Genomic DNA, 19,291 nt, shown 5'->3' with positions numbered 1-19,291 from the left:
ATATTTGCTTGAGTGATTACAAGCGTTATTGTATGTTTAACCACACATGTGCAGCTCCAGCACGTGTGCAGCCACACAGTAATTGTGTGCCAACCTTTCTGAACTCACACATGAACGCCAAGTTCAGAGAAACACTCCAACCGGATTGTTTAATGTGGCTAATGAGCTGTACCTTAAATCTGACCTCCTTCTGACCTGTGATTAATGATTTATTTCTAACATTCCCTCTCTGCCTTGAAGCTTATATATTGCACCTTCAAAGTTCCTTCTTCAAAGTCATGCTTTTATGGATAAGGAAACTAAATTGCACCAGCAATACCATGCCCTATCTCCCAACTCCGTTGCAGATCATGTCCGTTTACAGTCCCAGGTCACATACAGAGCCACTACTGATGCCTTAAGTTATTCCTTTCCTAAGCCCACACATGACTCTCTTCAAGTGTGTCTCGTCTCCTCTGCTTTATTATTTGTTATCATTTATTCTGCTTCATTTGCTGATGAAAGATCACTGCCTCGCTAGGTTTGCTTCACTCTGCATCACGGTGAAATTCTTTTTCAGCGGGGGATGAAAACTTGAAAAACTGGGACATACCAGAGTAAAACCCCACCCTGGCCCCCAGAACCCTCGGCCTGCACTGCCAACCACAGCAAACTCCATTTCTGGTGACAGGTGAGAAAGGAACTAGTGTTACAGAGCTTGGGAACGAGAGCTGAGAATTCAGTGGAATAGAGACACACAGTTGTGTCTACACGTTTGTGTGTATGTTTGTAGAGGTGTGTGCACGTAGAAGTCAGAGGTCAACACTGACGTTTCCCACCGTTGCTCTCATCTGATTTCTTGAGCCAGGGCCTCTCCCTGGACCTGGAACTCAGGGACTGGCTAGGGTGGCTGGCCAGCAAGCCCCAGGGACCCCTTTCCTCCACAGGTGTGTGCCAGGATCTCCTGCTTTACCCTCTGGCACTTTTCTGCCTGAGCCATCTCCTAAGCCTCCCTCCCACAAGAGTTAATATTTTAAAATGTTAAACCACATTAACGCATAATCCATCCAAAGATGAAATTAAACTGCAGGGAAGACCTTGGCAGCCATCACGGTTTTCTCTGTCTTCTTCACAGGCTGGAGCTGGAGGGATGCTCACCGTGAATGTCTGGAAGTCCTTCCTTAAAGATCCAACAAGCCATGTGTTTCCCATACAGCTTCCAGATAAATGCAATCTATCTATCAAAATGTTAAGACTGGCTGCAGATACTGTGAAGAAGCAGATCACATCCTCTTCCAACATTTCATTCATTTAAAATAGAAGACAGACGGCATCACAAGCATGCAAAGAGGCTGCAGAAAGTTTAGTACTTCCGCCATGGAGCTCCTCTTGACTGCTCTGAGAAAGCAACTAATATGGACGTAGACTGAGAAAGCTGAGTGGGAGCAAGGCATACCGTGCACACCTGAATCCCAGTCCTCAGAAGGCTGAGTACTCAGGCAGGAGGACTTAAGTTCAAGGCCAGCCTAGGCTACTTAGTGAACAGTAAGAACTTGTATAACACAAAGAAGCAAAAGCCTTTGGTTCCGTTTGGTTTCCCTTTTGTGTGTGTTGGTTAAGGAGTGGGTTAAGGAGGGGGTGAGTGTTCCTGCTTTGGGACTTTTGGCTTGCATGGTTTAAATTTCTCTAATGCACCGTTTATCATCCTGACCATATGATAAGAATAATTCTTAAAATCAGCTTCCAGGATTCAAACATCAAACAATAGAGCCATAGTCTTTTTATACGAGAGAAAGACCACACACACACCCTGTGTCGTGTTATATAAGAGTTGGCTCTACAGAGCCCTCACACATACTTGATCTGAGACAACTTTGTTAAACATTCCATAAAAATTACTAAACTCATATGACCATGGAAGGCTGTGGGAAACAAAGAAATATTATTTTAGGAAAGATTCTTTTTCATCTTTTATGCATTCAACTAGTAAGCGTTTCACATAATTATGGCACCCAGTATGGCCCAGAATTTAATATGTTAAGCAAATCTATATGCTAAAACAAAGGTTAAAAGTGTATACTACAATGGGCGCATGCCTTTAATCCCAGCACTCGGGAGGCAGAGCCAGGTGGATCTCTGTGAGTTCGAGGCCAGCCTGGTCTATAGAGTGAGATCCAGGACAGGCACCAAAACTACACAGAGAAACCCTGTCTCAAAAAAAAAAAAAAAGTGTATACTACATCTTTTTCAAAGCTGTACAATAACACAATACAATCATAAACAATTTAATTGTGCATTCCCCCCCCCCAGGCAAATCTATTGGAGTTTATTTTGGAGTTTATTCTGAGGAAATAGTCAAATAAGCTTTAAATATACAACTACATACACACACATAAGAATATCCATCGAGGGCTGGAAAGATGGCTCAACCATTAAAGGCTAGGCTCACAAGCAAAAATATTAGAATATCTATTGAGGTATTGGTTGAAACAATGAAAAGCAGTTGGCGACAACCTATATAACCCAACTCTCGGAATTTAAGTAAAATATCCTATCCTTATTTGATGAAACGCAGCCATTAAAGACCGGAGACGGCTCGGTGGACAACGTGCTTGCTGTGCCAAGACTCCCCAGAACCCACATAAAAGCCAGGCACAGAAGCTCACATCTCTACCTCCCCAGCACTGGGGAACAGAGGCAGGCAAAGACAGAGACACGCAGAGGCTTGCTGGCCAGCCAGTCTAGCTGAAAGAATGAGCTCCAGATTCAGTGAGAGACCCTGTCCCAACAAAACGTAGTGGAGAAGTGCATTAGGAAGGCACCCCCGTCAGTCTTTGATCTCCATACGCTCCTTCGTGCACGGCCTAAAGCACCTGCACATGAGTGGACACACACATTATGCAATGCACGCACACACACACACACACACACACACACACAAAGACTGAGGGAAATACTTAATGATAAGGAAATATTATTCCTATATTGTGTTTACATGAGTATGGGCACGCATGTTATCACAACCCCTGTGTGAGGTCTGAGAACAACCGGAGAGAACTGCCTCCCTCCTTCCGCCATACGGGTTCTGGAGATCTATCTCAAGATATCAGACTTGGTAGCGGGCACCTTCACCCACTGAGCCATCCTGCTGGCCTTCCACCTTATTATCTGAGACAAGTTCTCTCATTGAACCTGGAGATGGGTGATCGGCCTAGACTGGCTGATTAGTGAGCTCCAAGGATTCTCCTGTCTCTGCCTCTCCCACAATCGAATCTGAGCGCATTTGGCCACACTGGCTCTTTTTTTTTTTTTTTAATTATTATTATAAAGATCCATTTTATCTGTGTGTGTGTGTGTATGTATGTGTGTGTGTGTGTGTGTGTATGTGTGTGTGTGTGTGTATGTATGTGTGTATGTGTGTGTGTATGTGTGTGTATGTGTGTGTGTATGTGTGTGTGTGTGTGTATGTATGTGTGTGTATGTGTGTGTATGTGTGTGTATGTGTGTGTGTATGTGTGTGTATGTATGTGTGTGTATGTGTGTGTATGTGTGTGTGTATGTGTGTATATGTGTGTGTATGTGTGTGTATGTGTGTGTGTGTATGTGTGTGTGTGTATGTGTGTGTGTATGTGTGTGTGTGTGTGTGTGTGTGTGTATGTGTGTGTGTCTATATATGGGTATGTGCATGTGCACCGACGCCTCTGGAGGGCAGAGGCTTCAGACCTTTGAAGCTGGAGTTGTAGGCAACTGTGATTCAACCCCCGTGGGGTGCTGGGAAGAGAACTTGGGTCCTCTGTAAGAGCAGTGTGTGCTCTTAACAGCTGAGCCATCTCCCGTCCACTTGTTTGCTTCCCCCGCCCCCCACTTTAAACGCAGGTGTTGGGGATTGAACTCAGGCTCTCTTCTACCTGTGTAGAAAGCACCTTCATCCACCGAACCATCTTACCAGCCAAATACAGTAAGATCTTGGCGGCTAAAATATGAATGAGAATTAAAAGGCTAACAAAAGTGTCTTCTTCAAAGTGCGCAACATTCAAGAGCTGCTTTAAGGACAAAAACTTTTATAAACGCATCCGGGGGTCGAAAAAGAAAGAAAGAAAAGTGGCAAGCCTTGAATCTGTAAAGATAACTTAGCAAAACAAGTTTTACAAAATCTCTATTTGTGATACAGATTTATGACTCATTTTCACAAACTGAAGTCATGGAAACTTATCTTCCCCAAGTACTATACGCTTATAACATGCACTTTGAATTAATGCGAGGAAGTCACTAACACTTAAAAGACATCTCTACTTCCAACAAGCTGCGTTGTCTTTCATTTAATTTCCTGATGCCTTGCTTAGGACGCAGCTGAAGATCATGAGGAGAGTAACAACAGATGTGATTAATTGCCGGAAGTATGCTTATGTCCAATGTTCTAACACTGCGCTTAATAAAAATATAATTTGAAAATAAAGTACTACCTCCCTCCAACCCTACCCCCCCCCCGACCCCCAACCCCCGGCACAGCTACATACCTTGATTCTTGCTTTTTCTATAAATTCAAGAGGGGCTTTCCCAAACTCAAATCCCGCTCCGAACCAGGGAATCCAGCCCTGGATGCACGGGGGTCCGCGCAAATTCTTCAATCGAAGGAATAAGAAAAGAACACAGCTTCCCAGGACGGCGATGACTAATGGTGAGAATAACTCCACGATGCCCATCTTGCAGAATCACAGACGTTTAAAAATGTCCTTCTCCCTGGGCATTTCCTCCTCCCCTGCCGAGTGAGAAAAACGCACCGGGTCTTCCAAACTTTGAGCCGAAACTTTGGCAACTAATTCTCTTGCGTAACTGTAGCTCCTTTGCCCCGCCCCGACTTTTGTGTAATTTTTGCATTGTGGCTCCCTTCCACCTTCGCATTGCTTTCAAATGCTGGCCAGCAGGCAAAAAAGAAAAAACGAAAAAAACAAAGCAAAACAAGACAACAACAACAAAAAAACGCACAATGAGTTGAACTACACTGGCCTGGGTTGGGAAGGGTGGGCGGGAACACGCGCTGTAGCCGTAGCTATGGAGTAGCTGGCAATTTGCAGAGGGCGCCTAGCTGCTAGCCAATCAGAGAGGGCGCGGAGCCCCCCAAGAACTACATTTCCCAGAAGCCTCTTGGGTTCCGCTTTGTTTTTCGGTACCTGAGGCCCCCGGACCGGTCCAGCTCCTAAGCGGGTGGAGGCTTTGCAGTGCCTCCCTGGTGCACATGGTCCCTCCCCTACTGCTCTTGGGCTGAAAAGGGGCGGCGCCGGCAGGGTGGCAGGTGCACAGGCGACTCGGGGTGCCCAGTGGTCCTGATCTGCTGCTGAATGTCTGTCCCCGAGGAGGAGGAGACGCTGCTGCCGCTCACGCAGAGATGGCCCCGGACGAGCAAGTTCCTACTGTCCGGCTGCGCCGCAACCGTGGCCGAGCTAGGTACCAGCCGCCCCTGCCTCGGCCTCCCCAGCGAGTGGCCTCATCGCTCTGGGGGAGGGATGGGCGGGCAGCCCTGCTCCAGGCTGGAGCATCTTCAGAGGTTGCGCCCTCGCAAGATGTGGTCAGGTGCCCAGTAGGCCAGCTTCAGGAGGAGCATGGATTGGAGGTGTCCAGGGTCCTTGTCTTCCCATCCCCAGGGATGTTATCCTATGCCTGAGTGAGTACTCTTGGGCTCTTCATGAGCCCTTATACCTCTCTAGGAAACATTTCCCCTTTCGTGAAGATGACCTTTTTTGGAATCATAGTCCATTTGTTCACATATTTTTCATCCTCCCTGAGGTCGTCTTTTTCATGGTTTATGCAGCCTCCGAATCTTTGAGTTTGGGGGGCGGGGTGTGCCACCTTGGGGATTTCAATTATTAACCATTCCTCCTGAACATCTGCCTAAAGTCAGGTGCCCACATCACTTCTTGAGCCTATATCTTGTTTACCTGACAGGAGGGACCCTGAGAAGTAATTTTTATAAAAACGGTAAATGCTAGGCAGGGTGACTATTAATTGGGGCATTGTTGCAGTCGATACAGTAGTGGGTCCTGGCTCTACAGTTTCAAAGACCCCTGCGTAGCCTTCTTCCAGGCCAGTGGGGGCACATCCAGAGAAAGACATTTACAACTGCTGCTTGTTGCAGAGAAGCTATTTTTGTGTGTCACAAGAACATCCTAGAAAACAGATTCATGTCTAAGTGAGTCAAAAAACAACAACAACAACAACAACAAATGAACAGACCACCTAGAGTGGATTATGGTACCTTGGCATGAGCAGATGGTAATTGGTGGGGAGGGGTACAAACTGTGATCTCTGTGAAGCTATTCCAGATTACCCTCGCGTTTTCTTGTCCATTAAAAAAAGAAAAAAGGGGGTGTCTCTAGCGCATTAGTCATTTGAAAACGTTGCTCAGTCTTGTTCTAGCGGAGGTTTATTTATATTTATACCTAGTATAGCCAGCACACTATCTGTTGTTTGCCTTTAGATTCTTTCCTTCTGGCTCTTTGGCCCATCTATTCGTCTCTCTCCTCTCAAAGCTAGTGGAGCATTTTTTAATCATCCACTTTCTGAAATAAAATTTACCAGCTTTTAAAGACATCTAAAATCGGGTGGCTGAGTGATTAGCTACATTAACAGCTGAATTCTTCTTTGAAGCTCATTGGCTTGTACAGGGATGCTCCTGTGACGTGTGCTGGAGAGAATTATCTGAAGACTAGGGATCAGAGGCTAGGGAAACAAAGTTCGGTGGTAAAGAGGAGTGCACCCCAGTTCAGCATGAGAGCCTGCATATGAAATAAACAAAATCAAAACTCTTAGAGAGAGGCTCCTACCTCTTCCTATTTTTTTTTTAGCTTCATGTGTTGATAGAACACTTTTAAATGTATGGATATGCAAGATACATCTGTTTAGGGAAATTATTGGCTAGATACTTTTTCAAAACCTAGTGGGAATATGTAACACCCCTTCTCTCTCTCTCTCTCTCTCTCTCTCTCTCTCTCTCTCTCTCTCTCTCTCTCTCTCTCACACACACACACACACACACACACACACACATCTTAGAAAAAGTATTCTAGTGGTCACTGAAAAATCTTAAATACCATCAGCAATGTTTATGAGCTCTTCTCATACCCCCCTTAGAATTATTCAGGACATTGTATGTGATGTTATAAGTGTGATCTTCCTGATGTGGGTTGGGTAGCTAAAATATGCTTTCAGATAAAAAAAAAACTGTTTCTAATTCAACATGTAAACAAATTTTCCAATGAATAAAGTTGGGACTTACAAAGAACTCATGAATGGACCATGTGTAAAACTTATCAGTTCAGAAAAATATAACTAAATATTTGCCTCAGTTTGAAGAGTGTTGAGCATTACCACCCCTGTATATGAAGACATTCTGACTTCATTGCATCTTCTGCCTCTCAAACATCAGTTCTGTGATCTGTTCTCAAGGGGAACCACCCATGAAATTGTAGAAATCAGCTTCAAGTGTATTCTAAAGTTGTATCAGGTCTCAAGTGATCGTGGCTGGGGCTCAAGGAGACACAACAGAATATGGCTACTATAAGCTGTTTCTCATTGAGAAAATCAAAGCAGGTTTGATAGTGAATGTTTTTATTGAAAAGAGATAGAGGGTTGTTCTACTTCTGTAGGATTATTTTGGTTTTGCTTTTTTCTTTTTTTTTTTAAATCTGGGGATGCTCTAGAACAGCAAGTCTTAGATTTGAGAAGGCATGAGACCCTACTTTCTAAATCATCCATCTACTAGTATAGAATGTGTGGGAGTGGGGTAGGAGGTGTGTGTCTTTCACAGATTCCCTGGCTGATTCTACTATATTCTCATACTTCAGAATCTCCAAACCACGGGAGAATATTAATCTTATGATTTTAGAGGTTTTGTTTGTTTGTCTGAATGTTTTGGGTTTTCCTCCCTTTCGTTTGTTTTTTTCTTATTTCATTAGCAACCTTTCCCCTCGATCTCACAAAAACCCGACTCCAGATGCAAGGAGAAGCTGCCCTTGCTAGGTTGGGAGATGGTGCAACAGGATCTGCCCCTTATAGGGGCATGGTGCGCACAGCCCTAGGAATTGTCCAGGAGGAAGGCTTTCTAAAGTTGTGGCAAGGAGTGACGCCCGCCATTTACAGACACGTAGGTATTTATCTTGATTCTAACTGGTAAGTTTGTTATGAGTTCTGTATTCTTTGCTTTTCTCTTCAGCTGTATCCAAAATCCAGTGAGGATATTGTTTTGTTTTGTTTTCCCACTGATACAATAAGTCAGTAGAAGAAAATATCTCCAGTTGTTCTTAAGGAGTTAGTGCCCTGAGTTTTGAGAATGGCATATGGAAGTAAACTGTCCAGGAGATCCTTGGGTCAGGCTGGCCAGCTAGGCTAGCTGGAAGTGGTGAGCAGTAAATAAAGTGGAAGGTCTAGAGGAAGACACCTGCACACGTGAGAGCGTACCCACACATGTGAGCATATCTACACACCAACCACACCACACACACATAAACATGGAAAAAAACCATAAACTACCACCATATCTATAAATCACTTTAGGATAGTTAAACAAGTGTTATCACTTAAAAAATCTTCATATAAAGGGAGTTATAATTGTTTCTACTTGGCTATCTGTTTGAATATTTTTTCCCTGTAAGTTCTTTAATGGTATAAGACAGAGAAACATGAATAATTTACATCATTTTCCCTTACTTCAGAAACCTTAAGTACAGTAAAAACTGAAGTAGGTTTTTAAATTCAAAGTTCTGAATGAACTTTCATGTTCTTTGAAAACTGAAATATATTTATCTTTGCCCTGTACATCAGAGACCAACTAGGCTGATCTGACAGAGCAAGGAACCTTGCCACGTCTAGTTGTGGGACTAGGGTAGACGGACCACAGGTGAACTTGCCTTTGCCTCTGTTCCCAGGCTACTTCTGTGGGTTATTAGTGGTAAATGTCTCAGAGAAGACCTTTCTAACCCTGCTTCCAAGGCACCATTCACAGGAATGGATGTCACTGACCTTTTGGCTTGTAGACAGGAGACCATGAAGTTGGCCCCAAAGAGACGTTGAGATAGTGTGGCCTTTTGTGCCTCCACCTTCCTGCTGTTTCCTTGGCCCAGAAAGCATCAGTTTTAATCATTGCTGTTAATATTCTATTCTTCACATGAATAGGTTAGCATAGGATTTTTTTAAAAGAGTCAGAATTATGCACAGAAACTTACACTTTTTTGTGATTTGTATTTATTCTTTATTAAATACCAAGTCGAACTTCCTAAACTATCAAGAAAATCTCTTGTATGGGCACAGTGTACTGATTTTAAGGATGCCATTTTCCACCTTTTAGACTGTTTCTCTTTTGGACCCCATTATTGTTCTATGCTTTGCCTCTTTCATTGTGTTGGCCACTACATTGTTCTCCACGTAAGATCTTTCTCCTGTGCTTAAAACCTGAAAGTGAAAACTGTTAATGAATCCTTGAGTGCGGTTACATGTGTTTATTCAAAGAGAATATCCTTTGTACACCAAGCTCCCTACGTGTGTGTTTGAGTTAAAATCAACACACAGAACTATTTTGTGAGGTTCCTCTTCATTTTGTTTCTCCTCCCCTTTCTGTGGTAGTGCTCAAGATGGTTAAAATTAGAACAAGAAGGCAGATATAGCTCTTCTTCCTTAGCCTTCCTTCAAGTTCTAGAACTCAGAAACCCTTAAAACCTTGAGCTTCAATGTAGTTGTGTGTCAGTCAATAAATGGACTCAAGTTTGGTGAATTAATGTCTGTCAAAAAATAGAGAAATGAATAACCAACACCGAGAACCCACCTGGAGAAGTCCTGCGGGAAAAATAAGAAATTAATCGCTAATGAACTTGATAGCTGCTGTGTTCGAACATGCCATGTGGGCCAAGGATGCTGAGAGGAAGGTCAGAGAGCAGCTTTCTGAAAAACAGAGTGAGCCGAGTCCTAAAAGACAAAGAGGGATAACAAGGTAGAAAAGGGAGGCTTTACTCTAGAGATCAGAGAAGGAGTAAGAATTCCTCCTCTGGAAGACTAAAGAGGCCAGGTCATACGTTCCTCTCACTTCCTTAGATACAAGACTGAATTTGTGTTTCCATCGTCTGTTTCATGTAGTGTATTCAGGAGGTCGGATGGTCACCTATGAACATCTCCGGGAGGTTGTGTTTGGCAAAAGTGAGGATAAGCATTATCCCCTCTGGTAAGTCTAGTTTTGAAAACAATATGCTGTGACCCCAAAAACTATAATGCCTTTTGGTTATATTTACGTAAAATTATACATTTGTACTAAAATTGCTTTTAGTAACAGACTTAATAAATAATAGAAATCCAAATAAGTGAGACTTCTGTACATATTGTATACAGAAACAACAGAAATGCATGTGTGAATTATTCATATTTATCTAATATTTTAATCTTAGTGAATGCAAAGGTTGGAATGAGGGTATATGTCCATTACTCCCGCCCTTGAGAGGTGGAGGCAGGAAGATAGAGAGGTTGAGGCCAACCTCTATTACATCCGACCCTGTCTCAAAAACAAATAGTAATAATAATAATAATAATAATAATAATAATAATAATAATAAAGAATCCCATTGGAGCATCGTCTACTGGGGCATCCTTTTTCATTAGTTAGCTTTCTATTGTTATGATAAAACACCATGACCAGAAGTAACTTGGGGAAGAAAGGGTTTATTTCACTTACAATTCCAGGGAACAGTTCATCACAGAGGGTGGTCAGAACAGGACCTCAAAGCAGGACCATGGAGGCAGGAACTAAAGCAGAGACAGCAGAGGAATGCTGCTTACTGGCTTGCTCCCCATGGCATGCTCAGCAGACTTTCTTATATATCTCAGAACCAACTGCCCAGGGGTGGCATTGCCCACAGTGGGATGGGCTCTCTCAGAACATCAGCTATTAATTAAGAAAATGCCCCACAGACTTGCCTATGAGCCAGTCTGGTGGGGAACATTTTCTCAGTTGAGAATCCCTCTTCTCATGACTCTAGCTTGTGCCAAGTTGATACAAGAGTAGCCAGCACATGACTTTGATTATAGCTAGTCTGTTTTAATGAATCTAAACTAACTCATTAAATCATTGCATTATCATGTACTTTTGGAATTATAATCAAAAGACACCAGTCTCACTTTTAGAAATCCTCTGGTTAAATTCAAGGCACATCTGATAAAGTCCTTTAAACCCTTTACATCTTGATGCATTTGCCCATGTGCCTTTTATTAAGATACCATTAATCCCAAAATTAATTTTCTGAATGAAAAAAATATGCTCTCAGAAAATGTCACCCAAAAATAAACAAAATAATGTCTCTCTCTTGAAGAGGGCTAACCTGTGATTAATGCATGTTTTGTTTCTGTTTTTTTCAGGGTATGGCTTTTGTATTAGTAGAAGTTTTTGTGTGGTCCAGTTTTGAAAGCCTGTGTCCAGGAAGTAAACCATGATTTCCATTTTTTTGTATCAGTTCTACTGAGTACAGGCTAACAGTAAGGTCTGCCGCCTTCTGCACCGGATGGCTCTTTCTTGTTTTCAGACAGTGGGCTAGCATAGCCCCCACCCCTTAGGAATTATGTGAAATTTCTTAAAGAAGAAATACCTGGAGTAGATTCCACAGTCATATAAAGGACAGCGGGCTTCCTGCAGGAACTTGTTTAGTGTTGCTTGGACCCTTTTCATAACAGAAGGAAGACGCTGTAATGAAGATACACCATTTGTCAGCTCTGCCAAAGCGTGTTTAGCAAATGGCTTTATATTCAAAGCTCATTCCCTGAAGTTTAGGTTGTCACTTAATTTTTTCTATTGTCCTTTCTTTTTTTTTTTTTCATTTTTATATGTTTTTTTCTTTCTTTTGTTTTTAGGTTGTAAATGTAGATGTTTGGAAAAGAGCGTTAACAATTGTGGGACTTGAACCCATACACTAGTGTTCTTCTCCATTCCCAAGATGTAAGAGCGATGAATGCATTTCATGTAATTTAAACCAGATCCTTGTTGTCCTGGGTGTTTAGGTGCCTCTGGTCCTTCTTTGGAGTCACTCACTTCTTTGGCTTCCTGGACACTGTGCTCTTTGACCTTTTGAGCATCTCTTTGGCTCTCTTTTGTCTTTCCTTCTTCCGTGGGCTGCAAACTATGACTGAGCACCAAACTGCAGTCATTCGTGTTTCATGGCAAGAGCCCCATGCTGAGAGGATACGTGTTTATCCCTGAATGTTGAGGAGTTTTGCTCTCTTTGCTCTGTGTACCTGGTGTGTTCAGGCATCCCTGTAGCCTTGACTACACTTCAGGCTGAGATCCAAACCACCGCGGATAGAGTTGAAGCTCAACTTCCGGGTTGTCTGTGTGACTCTAGTTTAATACTGCATTCTTCCATTTTGTTAATGCCAAAGACTCATTTCCACCATGTCATTGCTTATTGAGAACCACAGCAGCAGCCAATGAGATGGCTTGGTAGGCCAAGACACTTGCTGCCAAGCCTGATAACCCGAGTTAATCTTGGGGACCTAAATACTAGAAAGAGAGAAACGACTCCCACAAGTTGTCTTCTGTTACTCTCTGTCTCTGTCTCTCTATCTCTCTGTCTCTGTCTCTCTGTGTCTCTCTGTCTCTCTTTGTCTGTGTCTGTCTCTGTCTCTCTGACTCTGTCTCTCTGTTTCTCTGTCCCTCTGTCTCTTTGTCTCTCTCTTTATGTCTCTCTCTGTCTCTGTCTCTGTCTGTCTGTCTCTCTCTCTTTCACACACACACACACACACACACACACACTCAAAAAGTTTTTTTAAGAACCACAGTAGCTTTGTACACTCAGAATTCCTATGGCTGCCTTTCAGCACAGCCGACTGTGTTCTGCTTGCTGTTGGAAAGCTCTGGGCTTTGAAGTCAGAGATGGGCTTGAATCTCGTCTCTGCCCCCTTGATGAGTAACGTGGAGAAACTGTCTCACCTCTTCTGCCTGCAGTCCTCTCTGCTGCAGAAGTGATGCCAGCCTTTGGATGAGACAATGTACAAGTGCTGGTTGCTTTGAGATTTAAAATTTATACCCAGGCAGTGGGAGGCAGAGGCAGGCGGATCTCTGTGAGTTCAATGCCAGCCTCATCTACAAAGTAAGTTCCAGGATGGCCAGGAGTGTTACACAGAGAAACCTTGTCTTGAAAAAAAAAATGGTTTTTGTTTATAACAGAAATGTAAAGAGTAGTTCACAGGGGCTGGAGAGATACTCAGCAGTTAAGAACACTTCCTGCTCTTCTAGAGGACCAGAGTTCAATTCTCAACACCCCTACTGGGCAGTTTATAACCAACCACCTGTAACTCCAACTCCAAGGGATCTGAAACCTTCTTCTAGCCTCTTCAGGCACCACACACACACACACACACACACACACACACACACACACATACACACACACATACACACACACACACACACACACACACACATACACACACACACACACACATACACACACACACACACACACACACACACACACATACACACACACACACACACACACACACAGAGGGAGAGAGAGAGAGAGAGAGAGAGAGAGAGAGAGAGAGAGAGAGAGAGATTAAAGAAAAATATTTTTAAAATAGTTCACCATAAATAATACACATGTGCACCATTAAAACAAAACAACAAAACCAAACCCATAGATAGCACCCAGGAAAAATAAGAAAAGGGTGCTGAGAGACCCGATTCCCAAAAGAAGTACAAATGTTCATTATGTAAAAAAACAAGTAACATCACTGATAAATGGGGAAATTAATTTAAACCCCCTTCATAGTGTTGTGAAAATGTAAAACAACAGAGCCCTTTATAATATGCACTGCCTGTCGAGCTTCTAATGTGTGATTTGGGGGTGCAACACTGTGATTGTTGTGGCTGAGTCCTGCTCACTGTTGGCTGAGAGTAGGGGAGCTTTGGCCTGCAAGTTTCTTCAGAGAGAGGAATGCTGTCAAACCTGTCACTTGGAGAACCAGTTCAGTCCTCACCTTTGCCTCTGAGGCTGACTGTCTCTCTGCTGTTTTCTTACCCTGCAGTCAGATGTCGGGGGCAGAGAAATGATCAGTTCAAGTGTCCGTACTGTTGAAGTGTCCATTTTTCTCTCCTTTGGACTCGGGTGGAAGGATTTCAGACTACTTTCCCTTTAGCGCCTTTTGAGCCCTGGCCCTGCCCACCAGCGAACAGTCAGGCTGACCCTTCTCTCCCCTGTGTGTCTGTTCTTTATTTACTGCATCTTTAACCTTCCACCCAGGGCCTGTGCAAGTTCAATGTGGTTCCCTCACTCAATCTGTGACCTGGGTGGCGACTTAAAACAGCAAACCAACTGTCTCCCTTTGCGATTAGGAAGTCGGTCATTGGAGGGATGATGGCTGGTGTCATTGGGCAGTTTCTAGCCAACCCCACTGACCTGGTGAAGGTCCAGATGCAGATGGAAGGGAAACGGAGGCTGGAAGGGAAGCCCTTGAGGTGAGTCACTCAGGCATGGCTGCTTTCCCCTCCCCCTTGTCAGTCACCCGTGTCTTGCACATTTATCCAGTGCGGTCACTTTCGTTATCTAACGTCTACTAAAGGGATTAGCACCGGTTCTTTCCAGTTACATCTGTGAAGAGACGTGCTAGCCCAGGTCTTCCTTGTGCACAGTGATGTGTGTGTGCTCTGTATCGGATGGACTGTATGTTTATCACTTTTTGCACCTCCTCAGACTCAAAGGCTGTTGGACTGGTCCCCTGGTCCAAGTTGATGTAAAGAGTGTAGACAGCCAGGCACTGTTGTTTTGGGGTCTGTAATCTCAGCACATGGGACGCTGAGGCAGAATTGCTGAGAGTTGGAGGCCAACCTGGAGGACACAGTGAACTCAAGGCTAGCCTGGTCTATGGGTGATGCTGTGTTTCAAAAGGAGAGAGGGAGAGAGAGAGAAAGAGAGAATGAGAATTTGATCATGTGCCCTGGTATGAGCCCTAACATTATCACTGTGGGCTGGCATCCTAAAAGTCACTTACCACACAGTCTCTGTCTTTTTGTGTTTTTTTGGTTTTTCAAGACAGGATTTCTCTGTGTAGCTCTGGCTGTTCTGAAACTAGCTTTGTAGACCAGGCTGGCCTTGAACTCACTTCCCTCTGCCTCCCTCTGCCTGCCTCTGCCTCCCACACGGCCCCGCCTTGTGTCTTTATTTTTAAAGGGGATTCCTGATTAACACTACTGTCTCTAAAAAAAGTCTTGATTTTCTTCTTGGAAAGAATGCAGAAAGGTCAGTGTTGCTAATTTCTTGTAGCCTGTTTCTCCTGTGAAAGGGGAGCTTTAACAGACAGCAAGACCCCTCCCAGGAAAGAGGAAAGTGCAGGAGATCTGAGCTGAGTCTGAGGAGCTCTGCTCTGGGGAACACTGTCTGCAGCTGAGCTGGACTTGAGTGAAGAGGGCTGGTGTTTTCCTTGAGTGAGGAGGGCTGGTGTTTTCCTTGAGGAGTGTTCACCACTGAACACTGACTGCTCTGCTGTCCTCTCTAGCCTACCCTGCTACAGCTGGGGCCTCCTGCAGACCAGGTGGGTGTGGAGGGCTCCACAGCAGGACAAAAGACGACACTCTGACTTAGCAAGGGGGTTACAGGGTCCCAGGGCCTGTCCTGATGCTTTTCTATCAGCATCTAATCTCTGAAAGCGTGCTACAGGAACCCAGGAGGACACGTGTGCATCTGGGCTCCAGTTGTCTCTGTTCTTGGGTGGGTGGGTGGCTTTCTTTCCTTTGTCTCTAATGTTGGGAATTTTTAGTTGACTGCATTTGATATATTGTTAAAGAAAAAAGGAAAGAAAGGAAGAGGAAAGAAAGGAAGGAGGGAAGGAAAAGAAAGAAAGGAAGGAAGAAAGAAAGAAAGAAAGAAAGAAAGAAAGAAAGAAAGAAAGAAAGAAAGGGAGAAAAGAAAAGAAAAGAAAAGAAGAAGGAAGAAAAGAAAAGCACACATCAATCCTGGGAGCATGGGTTCCCACGCAGACAAATCACAGGATCACAGGAATGATGATGCATGTCACATTGTCCCCGGGTGAGGTTCAGAGACCGCAGTGCCTACATTAAAGCCACATAGCAAGCACATGAGAAGCAGGGACTCCCACTCCCGAGCCTCTTGGACTGCACTGCCTGGATGTTTCTTCTGGACAGATGCTGGCAGACTGTCTCAAGTTCAGCAGAGGTTTTCACCTGGGTACAAAAGTGAGAGAAAAACGGGGATGGGATAGAATTTCCACAAAGATGACAGTATTCGATTTTAAGAACTTTTTGATCATCTTTTCTAGTTTTTGACCTAAAAAAAAAAACCACCTTGCTTATGAGATAGAAGGGTTTTTTTTATTTATTAGTACTATGTCATGTGTATGGGTGTTTTGCCTGCATGTATGTCTGTGTACCACGTGTGGAGGAAGCCAGAAGAGGGTACTGGATCTCCTGTCTCTGGAGTTATAGACGATTGTGTGAGCTGCCAAGTGGATGCTAGAAATTGAACCCAGGTCCTCTGGAAGAGCAGCCAGTGCTCTTATGCACTGAGCCATCTTTTCTAACCCAAGATGATAAAAGAGTGTGAGAGAGCCAGTCAAACTTTACAGGGTTTGGGTCTCTTTGTTTGTTTTGTTTTATGATGCTAAGGGTCACCAGTAAAGGCAAGGCTAACGACTATTGCTTCTTCCTGTAATTAATGTAGGAATTGGCAATATAAAAATTCCAAACTGTGGTATTTTGATCATTTTACTAGACTAAGAAGAGAAAATGATGACAGAATTTCTAATGTTGCCCACTAAAAATGTTTAAATCGTGTTGGGCATAGTGGTGCATGCCTGTAGTCCAAGTGCACAGAAGGATGAGGCAAGAGATTTATAGGTTTGAGGCCAGCCTGTGTGAAATAATAAGACTCAAAACTAGAAAAGAAAAGAAAAAGAATGGAGACAAAAGGGAAATGTTGGGCTATGGTTCAGCAGTTAAGAGCACTGGCTGCTCTTGGAACAGGCCCAGGTTTGGTTCCCAGCACCCATATGGTGGCTCACAACCACCTGTAGCTCCAGTTCCGGGAGAATCCAGTGCTCACTTCCAGCCTTCATAGGACCCAAGCATGTGGCACTTACATGCATGCAGACACATAAAGTAATAAATAATAAATCATTTTTAAAAAGGGAAATGTTTGAATTAAAGGTTGGCCTTTCAACAAGTTATTCAGTTTATCTAGAAATCAGAGTTTCATAATCCTTTAATTTCTAAGTAACTCTGAATAAATATTATTTCATTCCTAACTGTATCTATTGACTTTCGCCAACCTATGCAGATCTGGATCTGTCTGCGAGATCTGGGATTTGGAGACCTTAAAAAATGGAGCAGAGTACAGTCAAATGCTGCAGACAATCTTACTTCAGTTTAGTGTACTTTTATATGAATGTAACAGAGAAAACAATGGTCCAAGGAAGGTTGTTTGAGTTCAGGAAAACATGTAAGTAAACGTCAGGAAGCACATACCAAATGTTAACAGAGCAGCCCTTTCCCAGAACTTTCTCAGGGCGGACAATTTAAATACAATTGCCAGGCACGTACTGTAGATTATAGCATCTCTGTATATATCTGTGAAAGCATGAAATCAAGGCAGAAGGCCAGATCCAGAATCAGGGTGCCCTGAGGACAGCACTCAGCATATACCCTTTCACCAGATTGGGTTCTATAGCTATGTTCTGACATCCAACAAGAGTAAACATGTCTCATAAATTGAATGTAAATGTTTAACACAGGAGGCACGGAATCATGTCCAAGAACAGTCCAGGGAACAGAGTGCACCTGAGGTTGAAGGCCACGCCCCTGCCTTTTCCCTGGAGCCTCTCTCCCAGTTCCAAGGCACTGTTCACCACACACCATTCCTTTGCCTGAGTTCCAACCGTATCAGCTGAAGGTGAAGTTTACACATCTGCCTTCCACACACATGAGTACACAGACTAACAGTTCTTTGTTATTTTCCTTAGATTTCGTGGAGTCCATCATGCGTTTGCAAAAATCTTAGCTGAAGGAGGAATACGCGGGCTGTGGGCAGGCTGGGTACCCAATATTCAAAGAGCTGCGCTTGTGAACATGGGAGGTAATGCACTTCCTGAATCTCTAAACCATAATCACCGAGTTCTGAGTACCAACATCGGGGTGTGGAAGGCATTGCTGTACTTTTCAATAACAGGAGTCAGTGTTGGTAACTGAACACTTATCCTGGAGCATCTTTACCTCATTCAGTGACGTACAGAAAGGACCAAAGACAGAAAAAATGTTCCCATAAGCCGAAAAGACCAAGCTATCTAAGGCCTCCTGCCGCAGTCCAGACCTTTGAGATGAAACTGATGGGTATAACTGCCTGGCAGTCACTCTGCCCAGACACCCAGGTCCCTCCCTGCAGCTCTGCCCCTGTTCCTTTGGAATTGTTCCCGAATAGCATTGTGCGCAGCCTGGAAATGGGAGCATTCCTCCCACAATTTATCTCTACCCCTCACTTCTCATCTTTAATTACTAATTTTTTGTTAAATACCTTAACTGTAAAATGTAGATTGGTCAATTATATATCAAGAAAGCTGGAAAAGACTTTTTTTTTTGAAGGTTGAGCCAGGAGGGTCATGAGTTCAAGGCCAGCCTGAATCATAAAATAAAGCCCTTGTATCAAAAAAAATTTTTTTTTGTTTTTGTTTTTCAAGACAGGGTTTCTCTGTGTAGTTTTGGTGCCTGTCCTGGATCTCGCTCTGTAGACCAGGCTGGCCTCGAACTCAGAAAGATCCACCTGGTTCTGCCTCCCGAGCGCTGGGATTAAAGGCATGTGGCAAAAAAAAATTTTAAGACATAAACAAATACTCTTATTTAAAAAATGCTATTAAAATGGTAATATATTACTAGTGAAGCTACACTTATACTATTAGAGAAAATATAAGAGGAGAAACATTTTAAAACTATATATTGACAGATACCTTTATTGATGTTAGATATAGCCTTCCCTAAAAAGATACATTATTTTAAATGTATATGCCTAATTTTATAACTTCAAAATCTAGAACATATAAACATACATGGAAATAGCATTTCATAACGTCAAGAAGCTAATGGCCATTCCACCACCAGACAGACAGGCCTGAAATCGGCAGTGTCTATGCTTTCGATATATGGTGGATGTTTCTACACCATGGGTACTGGTAATGCCAGCCGTGTTTGTTCACCAAAATGAACTTGAAATCTTGAGAATTAAGGTATAGGAAAGATTAGAAGCAACAGTGTAGAGTAAAGAAGCAGCTTGTCTGCCTTATT

The 19,291-nt window shown here is 43.3% G+C and overlaps 2 protein-coding genes across 3 annotated transcripts in view; one reads left to right on the top strand and one right to left on the bottom strand.

Annotated features, from left to right (window-relative positions):
* The window catches only part of LOC131926762 (24-hydroxycholesterol 7-alpha-hydroxylase), an 89,033-nt gene extending 84,125 nt beyond the window's left edge, over positions 1-4,908 (bottom strand). The window contains exon 1 of the mRNA XM_059282354.1: positions 4,497-4,908. Within this exon, the coding sequence (XP_059138337.1) occupies positions 4,497-4,682 (186 nt within the window). The 5' untranslated portion in view covers positions 4,683-4,908. The remainder of the gene's footprint in view (positions 1-4,496) is intronic.
* A 249-nt stretch (positions 4,909-5,157) lies between these two features.
* Positions 5,158-19,291, top strand: part of Slc25a27 (solute carrier family 25 member 27) — a 28,075-nt gene continuing 13,941 nt past the window's right edge. For both annotated transcript variants that reach the window (XM_059281748.1, XM_059281749.1), the window contains exons 1-5: positions 5,158-5,424; positions 7,932-8,123; positions 10,102-10,186; positions 14,342-14,464; positions 17,980-18,092. In XM_059281748.1, coding sequence (XP_059137731.1) covers positions 5,319-5,424; positions 7,932-8,123; positions 10,102-10,186; positions 14,342-14,464; positions 17,980-18,092 — 619 coding nt within the window. In that variant the 5' untranslated portion in view covers positions 5,158-5,318. The remainder of the gene's footprint in view (positions 5,425-7,931; positions 8,124-10,101; positions 10,187-14,341; positions 14,465-17,979; positions 18,093-19,291) is intronic.

This window comes from Peromyscus eremicus, chromosome 16_21 (genome assembly GCF_949786415.1).
Source record: "Peromyscus eremicus chromosome 16_21, PerEre_H2_v1, whole genome shotgun sequence".
Classification (NCBI taxonomy): Eukaryota; Metazoa; Chordata; class Mammalia; order Rodentia; family Cricetidae; genus Peromyscus; species Peromyscus eremicus.
Note: the sequence above shows the minus strand (reverse complement) of the source record. Positions and strands in the feature narration are given on the sequence as shown.